Here is a 21467-nt window from a genome sequence, read left to right as displayed (position 1 = left end):
CCTTCTGCCCACCCATCTATTCACCCATCCATCCACCCATCTGTCTATTCATACACCCACTCATCCATCCATTCTTTTGTCTCTTTCTCTCTCTCAGGTTAAAGTGCCACAACAAATGCACCAAAGAAGCCCCACCCTGTCACCTCCTCATCATCCATAGAGGAGGTAAGTATTTAACACTTACTGCTGTAGGGGTAGGGTGGGGTGAGGGGGCTCCTGAAGGCCATTCAAGACAGTGCTCCCACCCAGGTTGACCCTGTCTATCTTATTCCTTCTCTGACATCTGTCTCCTTTATCCATCCCTCATGCCTAGTCTTTCTGTTCCCTGCTGCTGCAGTGGCCTCTGATACTTTAGCCCCTGGGTTTGTCTCCTTCCTCCATAACCTGTACTGTCTCATCCCATCTTCTCTCCTAATTCCCTTCAATCACACCACTATTCCTTCCCACTGAAAAAAGCAATGGCTGTGTATTTTTCCATTCTGTGCTCTCCAGACTCAATCAATTGGGCCTGCAGAAGTGGGCATGGGGAAGGGTCTGCTGGTTTGGGCAATCTCTGTCCTGTCCCCTGGGACTCTCTGATTGTCTGGGCCAACCTGTCCAGGTAGCAGCTAACCCTGGGAAAGCCACTACCAGAATTCCACCATGCAAAATAAAGAGCAGTTTGTCTAGAAAGACTAGAAGGAAAGACTGTTCCCAGTCTGCCATGGAGTCAATAGGAGACACCTCTTTGGGAAGCCTTGTAATCCAGCTTCCAAAGGAGTTGCCCTGAGCCTCACCCTGTGGGATGGTCAACCCCAGACTTCATTATCCATATTCCAATTCACGCCACTCCAGGAAACTCTGTACATGGTTAACTACTAGCCACATCTGACTGCTTACACTGAGATGAATTAAGATCAAAGAAAAATACAAATTCAATTACTCAGCTACACCAGCCCCATTTCAAGGACTCAGTGGCCACATGTGGCTACCACAATGGATAGTGCAGCACAAATGTAAAGCATTTTCATCATCGCAGAGCATTCTATAAGACATCACAGTCCAGACCCTTGCTAGTCAAAGCATGGTTTATGGTCCCAGCCACTTAGAAATTCACAGTATCTGGCCCCATCCCAGACCTACTGATTCAGAACTTGCATTTTCCCAAAGATCTGCAGGGAATTCCTATGCACTTGAATGTTGAGACACACTGCTGTAGAGCAGGACTCGCACGTAAAGTCAAATGCCTACTGTGGACAAGCTAGTGTCCTAAATGGGAGAAGCTGGTGAGCCCAAGTACCACATGGAGAGAGAGTAGCTACTCTGGCAACAACACCAACCCATGTCGCCAGCATTTCTGACATTCCAAACAAAAGCCCAGTGGAGAGTTCTATGTGCCATAGATTTATTTTGAAATGTTAGCAATTTATTAAAATACAGTAAAACCTTCATAGTTGACCGCCTCCCTGCACTGACCACCTCCTTAAGTTGACCTCATTTAAGGAGGTCATGGACATGACTGGACATGCACCACATGTACGTATCAGTATTGTAGGCTGCACTCCTTGTGTTGACCACCCCCATATGTTGGCCAGTTTGTTACATACCACTTACGAGGTTCTGTATTTTAAACTCTTGGGGCCACCTCCCTGTCAACCCCCAATCTACAGGTTCAGCAGAGCCTTAGAACCCCCAGGGAGCAATGTCAGGGTAGCAGCTTGCTAATCTGGTACCCAGGCCTTCTTCCACATCTTCCCACTTGTCTGCCCTCTTCCTGGTCAATAGCTGCTTCAGGGAATCCATCCTATTTTAGATTGAACCCAAGGGAAATGTAAACAAGGAGACAAACTGCAGTTGAAAGCACTGTGATACCTCCCAAAGCCAATGGGGTGTTGGTTTTTGATGATTTTGAAGCAAAGTCATCAGCTCCCTTCTCTTGCCCCTTCCCACCCCACATCCTTAATTGAGAACCATCTGTTCCTTGAATAACTATCTACACTCCATGAGGCTATTTTAAAACCTAAATTCTTGCCTCTCTTGAGCCCTTTCCATGGGTCAGTGTCCCTGGAGACATTGCCTCCCACCCAGTTCCTCTCTGTGGTGGGTTCTGCTAGAGCCTGACTCCCACATGGATGTGGAAACCAGTCTTCTGGAAGGCCACCTACTCTCGGAGGCTGACACATAAAGAAGGGCTCCCTCCCACCCACCTCCAGGGTCCTGCTCCCTTTGCTCAAAGGCAGCAGGTACCTGTAGGTGCAAAACACACTGAACTTTCCAGAAGTCCTCTAGCTTCTTGCTCTTCCCCCCCACCCTCACCCCCTGTTGGTTAGAAGTTGAAAATATAGTCAGTTTCCATGGTGATGGCAGCTCAGGCTAAGCAGAGAAATTAAATCCCTGGGTCAGTCCAAAGCTTTAACTTCTCAACCAACACCTTCTTCTCACCCTTGCAATAAAAAAAAAAGAAAGAAAAAAGAAAAGAGAAAAACCAGCTAACAAGTAACAATGCTGTACATTTGCATATGAGCTGCTCACTTTTGTCCCTCACCATGTTCCCTGTGAGCAGGAAAAGTAACAGAAGGCAGAGGGACTTGTGTAGTATGATTGAGATCAGGAAGCATTTATTTAGTGTCAGCTGTGTCCCCAGCTTCCTATGTGGCTTTCGACGTGATATACTGAGGGGAGGACTGGGGCACTTGACCTCTCTTTCAGGGATCCGAGATTGTTTAGGGCAAATGAAGTATTTCAATGTACAACAGGCTTCCCAGGTTTGAGAAATCCCCAAAATAACAAAAAATGATGGTAGCATGGGGGTTAGAAGGTCAGGGACAGGTGCCTCCCTGAGCTTGTCTGCTAATCACAGGCCCTGAGAAATCAGGAGCCTCTTGTTTAAAATGAGTTTCAATTCTGAAATGAATACCAATATGAATAAGTATGGCCTTGCAGATAAAACCTGAGAGCTTCAGTAATTTTATAGCACTTGATTGTCCATAGTCATATATTGATAATACAAAATGTTAAAAAGTACAGAGAATGCCCAGATCTCACCACAGTGACACAATGAATGTCACTTTTAGTGAATTCTCTGCCAATTTCAGCGGGGGGCTGGGGGGGGCTTCGGGGTGGGGTTTGAGATATGCTCTCCCAGCATAACCAAAGCCAAAGTGGTACTTAAACTCCCAAATCGGTGTTTTTGACCCTACGGACCCAGCAAGGTTAGTCCGCACAGAGTCTGTCCCCTGTGACATCAACAATCCTCTACGGAAGCCACCCCGGTATTCAGACCTGCACATCAGTCAGACGCTGCCCAAAACCAACAAAATCAATAAGGTAAGGCTGGGCTTCCTCTGGGTCCACGTGTGTGGGCCTGACACTGCTAGGGGAGGGTAGGAGGGAGGAAGGGACTGATATGCCATTCCCTGCCAGCCCCTAGGGTCTCCTAATTCTTTGTGGTTTGTGTTAAGTGAAACTTGGGGGACGTCCAGTCATCAGTGGAGAGATTCATGTGCCATAAACCTCATTTAGAGAGATGGCATATGAGAGTGAGAATGGATGAGGCTGTCTAAGAGGTCACATAGGGATGGGAAGAGAGAACTAACGAGAGTTGCCTTAGTGGTCCAGACTTCACTGGGTTGCTCCATGAGAGGTGTCACCATCTGCTGGGAGCAGCTTTGCAGATGCTTCTGGACTTTCTGACACAACTGTTGAATCAAACCCAGGAAAGGAGGTCAATTTCTGGCTCAGCATGTGGACATCTTTAGGGGCCTGAGTTCAAACGGCCAATCTGGTGGGCTTCTGCCCTCAGGCAGGTGGTCCTCGGTGCATCTTTCTGTCCATGGGGGCCTAGAAATTTCTGGCATGATTTCCACATCCTTTGTCTGGTTTGTTGATGGGACTGCACCAAAGCTCTGCCAGGCACACTCCAGCCCTGCAGTAGGAGGCGAAGTTTGCACACGCCAATAGGTGATGCCACTGCCTTCTACCTTGGGCAAGAGAGTGAGAGAGAGAGATAAAATTATACACCACAGCCTCACAGGTGAATATGTGAATAAAAAAAAAAACAGACATATCCCCACCACTGCCTCCATAAAAAAAGAAACAGACATATCCCCACCACTGTGTGAGGCTTTCACGTGCCACATTGAAGGCGAATGACTTAGTCTGTTTGCGTTGCTATACAGGAATACCTGAGGCTGGGTAACATTTAAAGAAAGGAGGTTCACTTGGCTCACAGATCTGCAGGCCGTACAAGAAGCCTGGCACCAGCATCTGCTTCTGGTGAGGGCCTCGGAAAGCCTCTACTCATGGCAGAAGGTGAAGGAGAGCAGGCATCATGTGGAGAGAAGAAGGACGCAAGGGAGACAGAGAACGGGGTGCCAGGCTCTTCTTAACAATCAGTTCTCATGGGAACTAACAGAGTGAGAACTTATTTATTACTTCGAGAAAGGCACCAAGACATTCATGACAGATTTGTCGCCATGACCCAACCACTTCCCACCAGGCCCCGCCCCCAACACCAGGGATCAAACTTCAATGTGAGATTGGAGGAGGTCCCAGATGAGTGTCCTCATGGGGACCTCTCATGGGCCAGAGAGAGGATTGCCGCCTTCCCAATCAACTCCCCACACAGCAGTGGGGGTATGTCTTTGTTTCTTTTTTTTTTCTCTTTTTTCTCACTCTCTTGCCCAAGCTAGAATGCAGTGGCATCAGCCTAGCTCATAGCAACCTCAAACTTCTGGGCAAAAGCAATCCTCTTGCCTCAGCCTCCTAAGTAGCTGAGACTATAGGTCCCCCTCCAACACCAGGCTAATTTTTCTATTTTTAGTGGGGACAGAATTTTACTCTTGCTCAGGCTGGTCTGGAACTCCTGAGCTCACCAATCCTCCTGCCTTTGCCTCCCATAGTGCAGGGATTATAGGTGTGATCCACTGCACCCAGCCATGGAGAGACTTAATGAATATAATTTCAATGGTCCTACTCTCTGCTTAAAAACCATTTAACAGCTTTCTTGTATTGCGTCAAGTCAGTGTCTTGACTGTAGCCTGTGAGGCTGTGGTGTATAATTTTATCTCTCTCTCTCTCACCTCTCCTCCATGTCTGCTCACCATAGCTGTTGTGTTCCTTTCTTCTTATGCTGTCACTCCCCATTTTTATCTCTGAGAAATTCACCATTGGCACCTAGTGGCATCTTCCCCAGCAGTTGAAAGAGCTTGGACCATGGAATCAGGCAAACCTAGCAGCTAGCTTTGGTTTTTTCCATATACCAGTTGTGAGACTTTGATCAAGTAACTTAATGTCTCTGAGCTTCAGTTTTCCTGTGTTAAATGGGGTTGTTCTGTTTATCTACTTGTGCACAGCAAACCATCCCAAACTTAGGGATATATGACAACCAATTATTTTATTATGTTCGCAGAATCCACGGGTTAGGAATTGGGACAAAGCACAGAGAGGATGGTGTGTCTCTGTTCTATAATGTCTAGGGACTCGACTGGGAAAAAATCATACAGATAAGGGATGAGTCCTCTAGAACAGAGATTGGCAAAGGATAGCCCAATGCCAAATCTGGTCTGCCACCTGTTTCTGTAAAAAGAATTCTGTTGGAACACAGCCATGCCTATATTTTTGGTGTCTGTTTTTGTGCAATAAGAGCAGAATTGAGTAGTCATGACAGACCACATGGCTCGAAAAGCCTAAAATATTTATGTCAAGGTCCTTTATAGCAAAAGTTTTCTGATCCCTCATCTAGGTACCTTCACTCACATCTCTGCTACCTGGCCTGAGATGACTTTAAGTCTGGGCTCAGCAGAGGTGTCAACTAGAATACCTCCATGTGGGCTGGCCTTGTGGCTTGGGCTTCCTCACAGTGTGGCTGCCGTAGGGTAGTCAGGCTTCTTACATGGCAGCTTCTGCCTCCAAAAGTAACTGAATTAGCAAACTAGGTGGAACTTTTAGAGTTCTACTTTACTAATGAAAGCAGTCACAAACCAGCTCAGATTCAAAGGGAGAAGACATAGACACAAGCTCTTGATGGATGTGTAGCTATGTTTTAAAAATGCCCATGGTGAGTAGTAACAACTCCAACCTCAGACAGTTGTCGTGGAGATGGAACTAAATAAACAACGTTCAAAAGAATTCAGTGCAGTTACTGGCACATTGTTAATGTCCAGGAAATTTTAGCTGTTATTATCAGCTTAAGTTTTGGGGTCTCCCATCAAAATGTCAGGCTAGGTTCACTTGTCCATTGTCATTCACAAAAGATACAGGTCTCTGGGAGAGAGGGTCCCCACCGCTGGGATGGCTGAGAGGGTGCAAATGGTGACACTCCTGGGAAATAACTTTATCCCTCATAATATATTCTTCCTTTGTGACATCTTGAGGGCTGAGGAGCTCAGAGTCACCTCAAGATCTTTCTCTCTGACTTCGCAAACAAAACGAGCCTTTTGGTGTTATATAGGACAGAAGCATGGGTCTGATGAATCAGTGACTGTGACATTGTTCTGCTTGTCTGCTAGCAGGATAATCTGATGAGGGAAATAAATTAACATCTATTAAGAAAGCAGCTTTGGCATGAAGGTGGACTGGATCTATCATAGGGCCGGGTTATTTTTTTCTCCTCTTCTCACCGCCTTCGTACAGATTGTTCTTGTCAGGCAATGATGTGGTTAGTGCAGTAGGTTTCTGAGCCAGTTTGGTCTGAAGATTTTCTTTTCATTGCTCCCTGTTTTCTCTCCTGTCCAGCTCCGTCAATCGGGTTCAGAGAGGCCTTGCTTTTTCACCTGGCATGGTGGTCAGAGTATGGATTTTGGAGGTCGGGGTGTGCAGCTCCACTCCTTAACTTGCTGTGTGGCTGTGGCAGATTACCTCGAGATCTGTTGGCCTTAGTTTTTCCCTATGTTATTTGAGCAGGAGAACAGCTGACATCACTGGGGTTGTGGAAAGGTTTCAATATATGATACGTATCAAGGATTCTCAGGAATTCTCAGGAATTCAAGCTGTGGGGAATAGCTTGATGGTGAAGAAGCCAGAGAGGGAGGAGGAGGAAGACAGGGAAGGAGAATGAAATGAGAAATAGGAAGAGAAGGAGGAAGAAGGAAGAGAGAGAAGATGAAGACAGGATAGCAAAATGAGGAGGATAAAGAATGGAGAATAGAGGAAGAAGATGAATGGAAGAGGAAAAGGAGGATAAATGGAAGATGAGGAGGAAGATGACAAAAGGAAGGAGAGGAGGATGGGTAGAGGAGGAGGAGAAGGATGAAGAATGGATGAAGAGGATGAATGAAGGAGGAGGAAGAATATATGGAGGGTCCTGGTGGAGGATGGATGGAAGAGGAGGAGCTGAAGAATGGAGGAGGAGGAGCGGAGGATGGGAATGGAGTTGGGTGGAGAAGTAGCAGTAGCGTTGGCATCTGCCAGTCTCTGGGGGGAACCAGTCTGCTACCCTGGTGCTGCTACATCACAGCATCAAAAATGCCACTCACATGGGTGGCGCCTGTGGCTCAAGGAGTAGGGCGCCGGTCCCATATGCCAGAGGTGGCGGGTTCAAACCCAGCCCCGGCCAAAAACCACAAAAAAAAAAAAAAAAAAAAAAGCCACTCACAGCAGTGGCAGGGGCGGCAGATGTGCCTGCCGCAGTTGAGCTATTGGAAGTGGCTGCACATTGCCTCACTGTTGTCAACTGGTTGCAAGGAACAGGGACCTGCCTGGGCTGGCCCAGAAGAAATGAGTTGTCTATGGCGAGGATGGACATGGGGCAGTAAGAGAAAGGGAAGTCACCATTTAGGAGCTGGGCCTCCTGAACCGGATGTGGAGGAAGGATGGTCTTGAGCTCAGGCCAGCTCCTTGGACCCAATGCAAGCCCGTAGGTCACTGTCCTGGCCCTCAGGGGTCCTGTGTTGGCAGTGGGCTATGGCAGTTGGGAAACAAGTATGTCTGTTTAGGACTGTCCATTTAGCACAGGCTGCAGCTGAGAGGAAACTTAGGAAACATCCAGGGGAGAGCAGTGAGCATCACTGCCATGTCAGGGTCAGCACTCAGCTGACATGTGGGAATCCGAGAAGTAACGTGCTTCTGTTTGATTTCCAGAGTCAGATGTGAGTTTCTTATTCCTTAGTAAAACTTCTTTGTTTCTGTTTCTGGGCTGGGAGTTGGAACCTAGGTCACTAACTCTCTGTGTGACTCCAGGAAGTCACTCCCATCTCTGAGTCTCACTGTCCCCACCTACAGAATGACTGTAGAGATGATAAAGACTCAATATCTGTCCTCAAAGAGGTAGAGATAATTCCTTCCTCCATAAAGGCAATTATTCCTTCCTTTATGGCACAAAAGCCATTTTGGGGGGTGAGTTTCAAAGGGAGAAAATGGGGGCCAATAAGTCTAGATTATGCTTCAAAGGAGTTTGCTACAAGAGAAACAAGGATGGAAGGTGGTTGAAAGGAATTTGAATATAAGGATGGGAGCGGGCACAGCCTGTCTATATGCTGAGAGGAATAGTATAGTAGAAAGTGAAAAATTGAAGGTTCTAGAAAAAGATGGTTTTAGACAGGAGAGATGATATTTGGTTTGAAGCAAAAGAAAGTGAAAAATCACTTTGAAAGAGTGATTGAAAGAGCGAAAAATTGTCACAGGTAACTATGCTGAGAATTTTACGAGCTTCCGTACCATTAATCTCCATGCAGCCCAGGGCATCTGGTGTTACCATTATTCCCATTTACAGTGGCCAAAACTGAGGCATGGAGAGGCTAAGCATTTTGTGCAGATTAAAGCAGTAGCCGTGGTTCATCTGAGTCTGGATTCTGCTTGTGTTAGTTTTCTGATGCTGCCATAACAAAAGCCCACAGATCAAGGGACTAAAGCCAGAGAAATTCAATCTCACGCAGTTCTGGAGGCATCTGATGTGAAGACATCAGCAGGGTTGTCACAGCAGGAGGTGAAGAGGAGACTGTATTCCACACCTCTCCTGGTTTCTGATGGCTCCTCAGCCGTGACTACATCACTCCAGTCTACACCTGTCTGTTCTCTGTGAATGTCCTAGCCTGCCTCTTTTAAGGATATTTGTCATTGGATTTAGGGAACACCCTAATCCAGGGTGATCTCATCTCAACATCTTTACCTTAATTACATCTGAAAGACCCTTATTCCAAATGGGAATGAATTCTGAGGTCTGGGTGGGCATATCTTTGAGGGGACACTGTTCAACTCACTATGCTGCTCACAAGCCCAGCTATCAAGGTACACGTGGATTCCACCTTCAACCTTGTTTCCGAGCTGTCGGGAGCGAGTCTTGGCTCCAACTGACACACAAGTGAACACGCCAGAGGCTCGCTCTCACGCTCGATCTGGAGCTGTCAGGCCGCTAATTCTTTAATAAACACCCAGGAGGAGAGGTGTCAGGATGGGAAGAACATTCTGGGTGACTCAGCGTGGGATTTTCCAGAATCAAAGAGGCACAGGGCATGTGGCTGTCACCTGTGTGATTTGCATTATGTGGTAGCCTTTCACTCTGGGTTCTGAGCAGTGGACAGGAATGTGACTACAGAAACTGCTCCTTCCATAGCTGGGTGCTGGCCGTGGGGATGGTGAAGCAGGCAGGACTTTGGAAGAATTTGGTGAGAGAGGAAAGGGTCAGAGTCGCTGAGGATGCTGGGGCAGGGGCCTCTTCCTGCTCAACTCACCCTTTCAGCTCTGTCTCCGTGTCCCAGCCTGTCCCTGACATCTGTCCATTTTTCTTTCTGTAGGACCACATCCCTGTCCCATACCAGCCAGACTCTAGCAGCAACCCCTCATCCACGACGTCCTCCACGCCATCCTCACCGGCACCCCCCCTGCCCCCCAGTGCCACGCCGCCTTCTCCCCTGCACCCGTCCCCGCAGTGCACAAGGCAACAGAAGAACTTCAACCTTCCAGGTACCTCCAGGGCTGGGGAGACGTAGGGTGGGCAGCAGGTGAGGGGCAATCATTAGGGAGAGGGTAGGCTCGGGACAGCCTATGTTTGAAGGTTGATGACCAGGGAGTGAGGCAAGGTGGTAGTGCATGGACTGACCTTTGTCATATGCTGGGTAATTGCCAGGAGGTATTACCTGATTTAATCTCTAGCGTAGCCACAAGGTAAGTATAATATTATTAGCTCCATTTGACAGACAGGTGCAGGAACTCTTGGAGACTCTATTTTCTGCGTATAAGCAGCAACTCAGGGTCTTCACCTAGGTCTGAGTCACAGAGGGAGCCATTTGCACTGGAGCTGACAGGTGCCTTATGAGTTCAATTAGTTAAAATTGGTGGCAGGATCCTGTGCTGCAGATTTTAGGGAACACACCCCTGAGCAGGGCTGTGTTCAACCCAGACATCAGGACGGGGCTTTGTATGAGCAATCTGGTTGGTTGTGTCCTGCTGGGTGACTTTACTTCCAAAGAACACAGTTGGAAGAGACGATCTGGAAGGTTCCTAGGGCACTTGGGCTGTTGACCAGTGAGTATACACTGGGCTTTGAGAAGAAGGTAGAGCAGCTGCTCATTAGACATTCTGGCTTCTTGGCCCACTTTGTGGTTAGATCTAAGAATGGGACACTTTTCCTCTTTCAGTTGGACCAGATCTAAGGGTCTCTGCACTTCTTCTGGGGCCCCAAGAATGCTTCCAATTCTGCCTTGTTTGCGGCACTGCAGCTGACTGCAGGAGGGCGACTGGCGTGGACAGTCGGAACCAGGGTCTGGATCTGTGTTGTTCAATGTGGCATGTGCTCATCACATGTGACGTTTTAAGTTTAAATGAATTAAAATGAAATGCAATTAAAAATGTATTAATATAAAGTATAAATGTCTTAACGCAATAATTAAGTAAACGAGATGAGGTATATATTAACCAGTGTGATGTAAGCGTTCCTAATTCTACATGAAATCAGCACATTATACCCCATAAATGCATTAATGTATACATGATCTATGTGTTTATGACTTAACTAAAAAAAAAAATAAAAAGGGGAAAGCCAAAAATAAAAAAAAAATGTAAACCAAATAAAAATGTTATTTAATCAAGAAAAAAAAAATGGAATTCCTCACTTACACCAGCCACATTTCAAGTATGCAACACAACATACTTGTGGCTGGTGGCTGCCGTATTGGACGGCTCAGGGACAGAATGGTTTCGTCATCACAGAAAGTTCTGCCAGATAGTGCTGGTCTAGGGGCCGGTTTTCTCCTTAGTCATCAAGCTTTAGGATGGGGGGGAAAAAAAATCCCAGGTCCTCAGCTGCAGGTCATACTTTCCAGTTTAACCAGCTGTGAGTGGGTGGCTGGGAAACAAATGGAGGGCCCCCCACCCACCTGGCTGGATGGATACCGGCTGAGGACACACCAGTCATATCACCTGCCCACCCTGTTTTGATCTGGGCTATGTCCGTAGAGATGGGGTATATTTTAAAGTCCTACAACTTTGGGGTTTTTGGTGGAGTTCAAGGCTGAGGCATACCAAGTACTAAGTACTAGGTATGGGGTGATGTACAAACCACACATGGCCTGTCACTGTTGTAACCATAAACTTAATGGCTTAAAACAACAGAAATTTATTTCTAGAAGTCAAAAGTCCCAAATGAAGTTTTACTGGGTTAAAAAAAAAATCAAGGTGTCAGCAGGTCTGGTTTGTTTTGGAGGTTCTTGGGGAGAATCCATTTCCTTGCCTGTTCCCAGCTTCAAGGGGCTGCCCGCACTCCTTTGTTTATGGCCTCTTCTCACTTCAACCCCTGCGCAAATTATCACATCTTCTCTGACTCTCTCTCTCTGACTTTCCTTCTCAAAGGACCCTTGTGATGACATGGAGCCCACCAGACAATCCAGGATAATGTGACCCCCTCAAGATCCTTTACTTAATCTCCTCTGAAAAGTCCCTTTTGACGTGTAAAGTAAATGCATTCACAGTTTCCAGGCATTAGGATGTGGACATCTTGATGGGGCAGGTGGGAGGGGGCATTCTTTTGCCCACAACAGACTCTATTCTCATGGACTTTATAGTACAATGGAGAGACAGATGTTAACCAAGCAAACATACTCATGAAAATAAAATTATAAATTATAAAGGAAAAGAGCAATGCTGTGGGCAATTGCAAGCGGGCATGTTTGTGTTGAAAGTCAAAAGTGGCTGGGTTCTGAAAGCAGGGGAGTAGGGCACAGGCCCTGCCATGGTAAGGTGCTGAAAGATCATCACAGCGGTGCCACAAGAGCAATAAGCAGTGGAAAATGGTGCCACCTGGGACTGAGAGCTGCAGGGTTGAGGCCTAGCGGGAACTTAGCTTTTATTTGAGACTCATTGGGAAGCAGTTGAAAGGTTCAGGCAGAGGATGACTTGATCCTTCTTGAGGACCACTATGGCTGCTCTCTGGAGAGGCCTCAGGGTCACAGTAGAATCTCCTCCTACGTGGCCTGCCTGTCTCCCCAAGCTCCTCTGCAGCCTCCCCGGTCCTAAGTCCTCTTGGATGCCAGAAATCCAGGAGCCACCCAGCTCTCCCAAGCAGCCCACGTGGGGTCACCAGCTGTTCTTTGGAGCCCCTTCTCGCTGGTGTCTGTCATCAGCAGGAAGAATAGGCCTCCTAGAGACGTCTTTCCTCCTCTTCTAGCCACTCTTATCACTTTGAGTCATCAGGAACAAGCTGTCCTATGGCATACGGAAGGGTCAAGGAGGGCATTGGCTCTGGGTGTGGAGGCATCCGCCAGTGTCTCGTAGCCTGACACCTGTCCCTTCTCAGACTTTTGGTCTCCACTGCCCAGCCCCTCCTTCTCAAAAGCATTTAACTGCCAGCTAACCTTTTCTGCAGACACCAAATTCTTCCATTACAGTCAGAGCCAGGGAGGGAAGGGATCAGCTAAGCCTCTTGAGAACAGCAGGTAGTTTTTCTTTTTTTTTTTTTTTATTTTAGCCCCTGGTTAACTAATAAAAATGGCTGTATGCAATGAAAGCCCTAAATTATCCAATAGGAAGAAAGGTCCCTGAAATAAGGAGGATGCTTATTTCAGGATGCTTATTTATTTAAAAAAGTAAAAAACTTTGATCTATCACCTTGAATATGTTGCTTCCCATCCTATATACCCCACTTTCTAGAATCAAAAATTTCATCTATCTGGACTCCAACTATTTGATAGAATCAGGAATTTAACTAAGGCCAAGGTTTTTGCTGTTTTATCTATGATAAAAGAGAGTAGTGTGTGTCACATACCCACTGGTGCAAGGCACAGAACCAGGAGCTTGGCATCCTGAGATAGTCAGACCTGTTTATAAATCAATTCTAGTTTATAAATTCAGGTTTATAAATCAATTCTAACCTCAGGGGCAGTGTTCCATCTCCTTCCCCAAAGCAATTGATGGAGTACTTAAAACCGTCCATTTGTCTTTTAATTATAAATCGTTCTTGTCTATTAGTTAAGAGAGCTCAGAAAGAGGTTTGTGTATTTATCACAGCTAATAGTATCTGCCACCTTCTGTAAACTCTTTATCTCATGCAATGATGATTTTAGCCCTTTGAGGAAGGGACTGTAACCGTCCCACTTTGCACATATGCATGCTGAACCTTGGAGAAACTTGCTGTGGCTTTTGCAAGTAGCCAAAAGCAGATCAAGAAGTTTACGAGATCAGCTTCTAGGCTAGCTCTAAATTACTGTGCTAATATTTGGTAAACCAACTCCAGGGCGGCTTGTCCCTGAATGTAATCAAATTGTTTCTGGCAGTGGATTCACCAATTTGGACTCATGTCTGACCACATCATTTCCTTAAGGATCTAAACTTCTTAGTACCCTGTCCCAGATACTATATGAGACAGTATTTTAGGCACTGTACCCCAATGGAGTAACTGGTAACATTAGAAACCTCTGAAGTGTCTGAGCCCCCCGGCCTGTGCAGAGTGAACTAAAAGTGAAAGGAATTGTAAGAGAACCAGCAGTAAAGTCCAGGAATTTTTTTTTTAGATATATTTTTCCTAAATACAGAAGTTAATTCATGCTTGTTGCTTGTGGTAAACATAATTATGCAACCTCCCCCCGCCCCCAAAAGATGTCCACGTTCTATCCCCCGAACCTGACTTCACGTGACAAAAGGAACTTTGCAGAGGGAGTTAAGTTATAGATCTTGAGGTGGAAAGATTATCTTGGATTATTATCCAGATGGACCCCAAATAAAATCCCAGGCATCCTTGTAGGAAGGAGGCAAGGTCAAAGGCAGAAGAAAGGGGTAGAAAACAGAAGCAGAGATTGATGTCATACAGGAGCCTCAAAAAGCTAGAAAAGGTAAGGAAAGGGTTTTCCTGGAGCCCCCAGAAGGCACTAGCTTTGCTAACACCTTGATTTCTGCCCTTTAAGACTCATTTCAGACTTTTTTCCTACACAACCGTAGGAGGATAAATGTGTGTTGTCTTAAGCCACTAAGCTTATGGTAATTTGTTACAGCTGTAAGAAAGAAAACTAATACAATGTTGAACACAGGAAATTTGAAAAACAGAAGAAAAGCATAAAGGATTTTTTAAAAACTGCTGGACTCACTCTGCCAAAAGGGAAGAAAATTAATATTTTGGAGTGTGGCTTTACGGACTCTTTCTCAGAATGTGTATAAATATGCATTTGAACAAAATTGGTATCATACCCAGGATGACTCTCCAAGCTGGACGGGTCTGATTTGGGGGAATGTGAAGTGTCAGATGGGGCAGTTGGTTTGGGTATTTAGAGTTCTGGTTTCTTCCTACATAATCTCAGTCCCTCGTGTTTCAGGGTGTCTGCAGAAGTATTCAGGGGTGGGCAGAGAATGACTGCGTGGTAACCCTGGGAGGCTACCTGGGCTTCTGAGGGGAACACTGACTTGCACATTTTCTTTCTTTTGCAAGCATCCCACTACTATAAATACAAGCAGCAATTCATCTTCCCAGGTGAGTTTTGTGTGAACTGGAAACAGCCCCTCTGAACAAGCCCTGCCGAGTTGTGGGAGCTGCTGGAATGAATGGAGGAGAATGTCATTTGGTGGACCAGATCCAAGTGGTTGGTAGTGGAGTCACTGTACCCCAGGACAATTGCTGAGCGCAGAATAGGAGAAGGTAAAGAGTGGGGAGGTCCCAAGGTATCATGGAGAGGCCATGGAAGTGAGTACAGGTCGGGTGGGGTCTAGAGCCACGTGGCCGGACATGGCCAGACGGGCTTGAGTTGGGTATTGAAAAGATGAGAAACTACATGGTCTCATCATCCCAAAGGGTCCAGATGTCCAGGAAGGGAGAAAGGGGATTAGCCCAGCCCACACAACCCAAGGTCTGGTGAAAAATCATTAGCTATTCTTTCTCCCAGGATTTAGGCCTTTGGGGGTGGTTGTAGATCCCATCTGGGTTTGTTTGTTTGTTTGGAGACAGAGTCTCACTAGGTTGCCCTAGGTAGAGTGCTGTAGCATCACAGCTCACAGCAACCTCCAACTCTTGGGTTTAAGCGATTCTTTTGCCTCTGCCTCCCAAGTAGCTTGGATTACAGGCACCTGCCACAACGCTCGGCTATGTTTTGGTTGCAGTTGTCTTTGTTGTTTAGCAGGTCCAGGCTGGGCTCAAACCCGTCAGCCTCAGTGTATGTGGCTGGCGCCGTAACCACTATACTGCAGGTGCCAGGCCCCCATGTGTGTGTTTTGACTGTCTAAACTTTGGCTTTCAGATGTGGTGCCGGTGCCAGAGACGCCGACCCGGGCTCCCCAGGTCATCCTGCATCCGGTGACCTCGAATCCAATGTAAGTGGAAAGAGACGTCTCTCCTGCCCTGAGCTCCTGAGCCCTGGCCCTGCAGTCTGCTCAGGTTTTCTGTCCTCTTTCCTCCTCTTCATGGAATTTATCAGATTGAAGGGGGTGGGGGGGCAGAGGGAGAAGCACAAGGGGGCTGGAGATATGTAGGGAATGACCCAGGCTGAGAGGAGAGTGATAGCTCAGGCCAAGAGATGGAGAGAAAAGTAACACTGGTCCCCAACAGGCAGCTCTGCCTTGTGCCTCTGGCCTTGCCTGTTATGTGTGATTTTCAGGAGCCAGATCCCTTTAGGATTCAAAAGACAAGTTTCCCTAAGCAACAGCTAAAGCTTGATAAAATAGAAGTTATTTTATGTCACTATCCCCCTTTTAAAAAGTCAAATTTAGGTTTACACCAAGGACCAGCAAATTATAGCCCATAGGACAAATCCAACCTGCCGCTTCCTTTTATATAAAGTTTTATTGAAACATTGCCATGTCCCTTTGTGTACAATGTATTGTCTGGTCACTTTCTTAGGCCAGTAGCAGAGATGAATTATTCTAATAGAAACTAAAAAGCCAAAAGAATTTATTCTCTGGCTTTTTGTTGGAAAAAATGTAGCTCACCTCTGGCTTATGCTATTATAAAAAAAAATACAAGCTAATTTCAGAAAATTTGGGCTATTCTGTAAAAAAGGGAAAGGAAGAAGAAGCACTTAGAACCCCTGCACTGGTAGAACATTTATGCATTCTGCTTTTATTCATATTTTACGTAGTAACTCACAATATATGTAGTTACCATTCTGCTTTGTTAACTTTAATGCTATAGCACCACATTTTCCACATTATCCAGAGTCTTCAGAGACGTTGGTTGTTGTTGTTGTTGTTTTGAGACAGAGTCTAACTCTTTCACCCTTGGTAGAGTGCCATGGTGTTATCACAGCTCACAGCAACCTCAAACTCTTGGGTGTGAGCAATCCTCTTGCCTCAGCCTCCTGAGTAGCTGGGACTACAGCCATGTACCACCATGCTCAGCTAATTTTTCACGTTTTAGTAGAGATGGGGTATCACTCTTGCTCAGGGTGGTCTTCAACTCCTGAGCTCAAGCAATCTGCCTGCCTTGGCTTCCCAGAGTGCCAGGATTACTGGCGTGAGCCACCATGCCCAGCCCAGAAACATTGGTTTTAATGGCTGTAAAATGTCATGTTGATGAAGAATAATTTCTTTAAATAATCCCTATGGCTGAACTTTACTTCCCATATTTCACATCCACAGCACTGCAAAGAATGTCTTTGTGTGTGGCTTCCCTAGGACACAGACCCTCTTTCCTGGTGGTCTATTGCTTTAGCAGTCAAAGTGACATCACCTTCCTTCACTTTTTGGGTTGTGACATAGAATGCCTGGGACATACTAGGATTTGATCAGTTTCCCAACTCACATTTTTGCCTACTTGGTTTCTCTTCTGGCTCCCCTAACTGCTTTGCGCTTTCTGACTCATATTATGAAAACTTTGTTAAAGACCCAAATAGTACATCTCTGAAATCAAAGAAACAGCTATCTGCCTGGGGGTCCAAGGGGGATACTGTACTGACATCTAGCTCTGGATCATTTCCCTGACACATGTAAACCAATTCTCCAATTGCAAGATGAACTCCAGTTATTGACTGACAAGGAGTGCCAGTCAATAGCTGCCTGCAATCTGCTTAAATAAATGTGCACAAAGTGATGGAAACTCTCTCAATGCAGAGGGAAATAATCGAATAGCCCCAACTGCTGGAATTATGTGGCCTTGTTACAAAGAGAGGACAGCCCATTTTGTTGAGGAGAGACTCTAGCTGTATCGTCCCAACCAATCTCCCCACCAGGGCATCAAGTTCCTAGCACAGGAGCTGTCATTGTGCACTTTTATTCCACCTCTGGACTGTGCTATAAATGATTGGTTAGTACCTAGGCAGATGCCACTTTGAAAAACTAACTTTTCTTTTCCTTTCTCTTAATTCTTAGAGTCTTTCAGACCCTGCCTTGCCAAGACCCCCTTCAGCAAGTCAGCAGCTTCTTTGGGTGTGAGAATCAGGATAGGGGAGGCCCCCCCAAGTGAGGAGGTGGGGAGGGGGAAATCTGCTACGATTCCACTGGGGGATGTGGTATTCATTGTGATTCCTTTTCCCACCTGTTCTAGCTCATCCACTCCTTCGGCATCTTATTTACTGTCCCCTCCCACTCCAGCTGCCGTCCATAAACAGAAAATATCCTCAAATCTGAGGATACACCCTAAAGCACAATCTCCCCCTAGTGTGTATACCCAGCTCATGTGCACTCAAGACAGCTCTACACAGAGCACATCCCATAATACCCATGCAGGGCTCACACGCACATTGTGCCCCTCCCCCCAGCACCCACACCCAGAATGTTTACATACTTAGAACACAGTTGCAGCTCAGGAGCTTGTAAACATCACACACACACACACACACACACACACCTGTGTCTTCCAGCTCAATGCAGTCTTTTTATTTCCATTTCACACACCTGATCCCATGTGACTGACAAGGTCTAGCTTAAACATTATGAACTTTCAAATACATCTAGTGATTCTCTGGCATTGGACTTTCCACCATAATCCACTTATCCAATGCATACCTCACTTTTGGCTCTCGTTACTTTTAGCCTTTCCATACAATATCTTAGCTCCTTTAGTAGTAATATAATATTCCTCAAAATCAAGTGTTGTGTTGATTTCAATTCTGTTTCATTGTTCTTGGCACATAGTTCTAGTCAAGTGAATGAACGAATGAGCAGACAAACAAATGAATACTGAGATTCTTCTAGGAGATTCCGAATTTGAGCAAACGACAGAGATCTCAGTAACACTTTCCTGGAAAAACACCAAAAGCACTGAGGATTTGTCCAACCATGGCATTTAGGCCAATTTATAAGAAAGCTACTAGATTACTTGAAGCCAAAACAATAAAGATGAATGAGCCCTGAGAAGCCTAGAAAAATCTACTTAAAACAATATCCTTATGCACTGCTTAAAGTTGTAGAGACAACGTCTTGGTGGTGAGGACTTCCCCTCTGGGGATTCTTCATACATAGCTAAACTCAATACATGGAACTTCCTTTTCACTTAAGGGTCACATTTACTTTTCTTTCTTTAAAGCTTGGAAGGAAACCCATTACTTCAAATTGAAGTGGAGCCAACATCAGAGGTAAGAATCAGAGTCCAGCAAAGCAGCTTTCTCTGGGGGCTACCTAGAACTTGGCAAACCCAAATGATGGTTTTGATGATGCAGAGGGCTTGGCAATAGGTGGAGGCTGCAGTGGCCTCATCTTATGGATGTTCTAACTCCAGGACAATTAACAAGCAATGGCACCTCCTGGTGCTGAGCCTAACGGGCCATTACATGGTGTGTACCATGGAAAAGCCAGTTTTGTATAAGTTGGCAAGAGATTTGCATTCTTAGTTGAAAAGTCAACTCATAGCCAGGTGAATATCAAGGGCAATGTGCCCCAGTGCCTTCAAAAGAATATGTGGGACGAGGTAGGGCCTCAGGAATGCTGGGTTGGCAGTGTGGAGAATGTTCTGGGGCTTCTTTCCACCTGCCCTAGCTGCTGGAGGAATAAATGAAGTGTCCTTGGTGAAAATCATGGAATTCTGACCCTCAGCTCTCTCTGTATTCTGAACTGGAAGGCAGTAGAGTCAGGGTGTCCAGAGAAAATCATGTTCTTTTCTGGAATTATTGTGGTAGTTAGAAAATGATCCTAAGAGAAGCCAGTGTCTCCTGTGTTGTTTGTCCTGGGTGTGTCTTTGGAGGAAGCTGGCTCAGGTACTTTGGGTCAGGAAAACCTATCCTGAGGTTTTGGGTCCCCTTCTCAGGCTGTCTCATCTTGCCCCACGGTCTCTGAGAGTCCCCACTGGCTTGGGCACCTGCCATGTCCACACTCCAGCAAAATAATTCCAGAGGCAAGGCATCCCCAGACTCCAGGCTGGGTGGGGGGGTCCCTGGACTTGGAGTATCTGACTCTAAAGGTGGCCACACCCACATCTACCTGCGTCATGTGGGTGTGCATGATAAAAATGTGGATTTCTGGTGCAGGCCTGCTGATACTTTGATTCAATATACCTGAGTGGAGTCAGAATCTGCATTTTTCTTGGGTATCCCAGTGGATATTTGATACAGGTGGTCAGGTATGCACAAAGAAATTAACAGGTCAGGTCTTCATCTTATTTGAAACCTCATACACACACACCCTGGGGCAGATAAGGTTATCTGTACCTCTTGTTGAGGGAAGGAAGGCTCAGAGAAGTAAAGCAACTTGGCCAAGATCACACAGAGCCAAGATTCCAGCCAATGGGGTCTGGCTGTTAAGTCCATTCTATTAACCCCTCCCCCTTCTACCCTCCCACCCTCCCAGCTGCCACAAGACCCTCAGGCCTCTGACCTGTATCTCTTACCTCTCCCAATTCTTGAATTATCAATTCTGAATTCCCTGGGGAAAGCAAAAGATATTCCATACTGATGGTTGTCACATGTTCTGTGCAGACCCACAGTGTACCCATATCTTAGCCTGTCATCATTACCACATACACATAAACTGTCAAACAAGTCCAAACCACATGGTGGAATAGGAAGGGCTTCAAGTCCAGAGACCTGAATCTTAATCCTCCCTCTGCCTGGCTGTGTGACCTAGAGCAATGTTTTTCAAACTTTTTTTTTTAATCTCATTTGAACCTGTAGTTAAACTTCCACAGCACCCTTAAATTATGTTGATAAAAAAGAGTAATGAAGAAAAGAATATATTAAAATTTTCTCAGCACACCTAAGATCCTCTCATGTATCAGCATGCTGATTGGAAGTCTAGAGCAAGTCCCTTCCCAGGGCAACCACCCAACCCAGTTTGCCAAGGACTGAAGGGTATCCTGAGATAAGGAAAATCTCAGCAAATTAGGATAACTATTCCCCCTAGCATTTCTCTTCTCTGAGCCTCAGTTTCCCTTCTTAGCACAAGAGAGTTGGACTGTCGTGATCTTTCTTTCAACTGTGTCATTGGACTATGACTCTAGACCAGAGCTACCAGGGGAAACAGAGACGTATGTCCACACCAGCCACTGACACATGTAGAGATATGTCCAGACCTATGCAGGATACAGCAGGACCACAGGGAGGCTGGGGCAGGAGTGGGCATGACTCTGACCTCTCTCCTGCTCTGGCCACAGAATGAAGAGGTCCATGATGAAGCTGAGGAGTCTGAGGATGACTTTGAGGAGATGAACCTATCCCTCCTCTCAGCCCGGAGCTTCCCACGCAAGGCCAGCCAGACCAGCATCTTCCTTCAAGAGTGGGACATCCCCTTTGAGCAGCTGGAGATCGGAGAGCTCATCGGGAAGGGCCGCTTTGGGCAGGTGTACCACGGCCGCTGGCACGGCGAGGTGGCCATCCGGCTAATCGACATCGAGAGGGACAACGAGGACCAGCTCAAGGCCTTCAAGCGGGAGGTGATGGCCTACAGGCAGACACGGCACGAGAACGTGGTGCTCTTCATGGGTGCCTGCATGAGCCCACCCCACCTAGCCATCATCACCAGGTCAGTCCTTGGTCCCCACCCACAGACTGGCAAAGCTCTGCCTCTGGCATGGTTGAGAAATGGGGTTCTGGTTCATAGAGCATCTCCAGCTCTATCATATATTATTTACTTGTATGGTTTTAAGATTTAAGATTCCAAAAAATACGTTGAATGCTGAAACTCTTTTGCAAAGCAGAATCACAGAGAGAGGG

General features: G+C 46.3%; 1 protein-coding gene across 1 annotated transcript in view; it reads left to right on the top strand.

The window, feature by feature from the left end:
- KSR2 (kinase suppressor of ras 2) overlaps positions 1–21467 on the top strand; it is a 464385-nt gene that overhangs the window by 378354 nt on the left and 64564 nt on the right. Inside the window, exons 8-14 of the mRNA XM_053588475.1 lie at positions 98–174; positions 3164–3306; positions 9711–9879; positions 14828–14869; positions 15630–15702; positions 18851–18899; positions 20909–21276. Of these exons, the coding sequence (XP_053444450.1) occupies positions 98–174; positions 3164–3306; positions 9711–9879; positions 14828–14869; positions 15630–15702; positions 18851–18899; positions 20909–21276 (921 nt within the window). The remainder of the gene's footprint in view (positions 1–97; positions 175–3163; positions 3307–9710; positions 9880–14827; positions 14870–15629; positions 15703–18850; positions 18900–20908; positions 21277–21467) is intronic.

The sequence above is a fragment of the Nycticebus coucang genome, chromosome 4 (genome assembly GCF_027406575.1).
Source record: "Nycticebus coucang isolate mNycCou1 chromosome 4, mNycCou1.pri, whole genome shotgun sequence".
Classification (NCBI taxonomy): Eukaryota; Metazoa; Chordata; class Mammalia; order Primates; family Lorisidae; genus Nycticebus; species Nycticebus coucang.
This window is presented reverse-complemented; position numbering and strand designations above follow the sequence as displayed.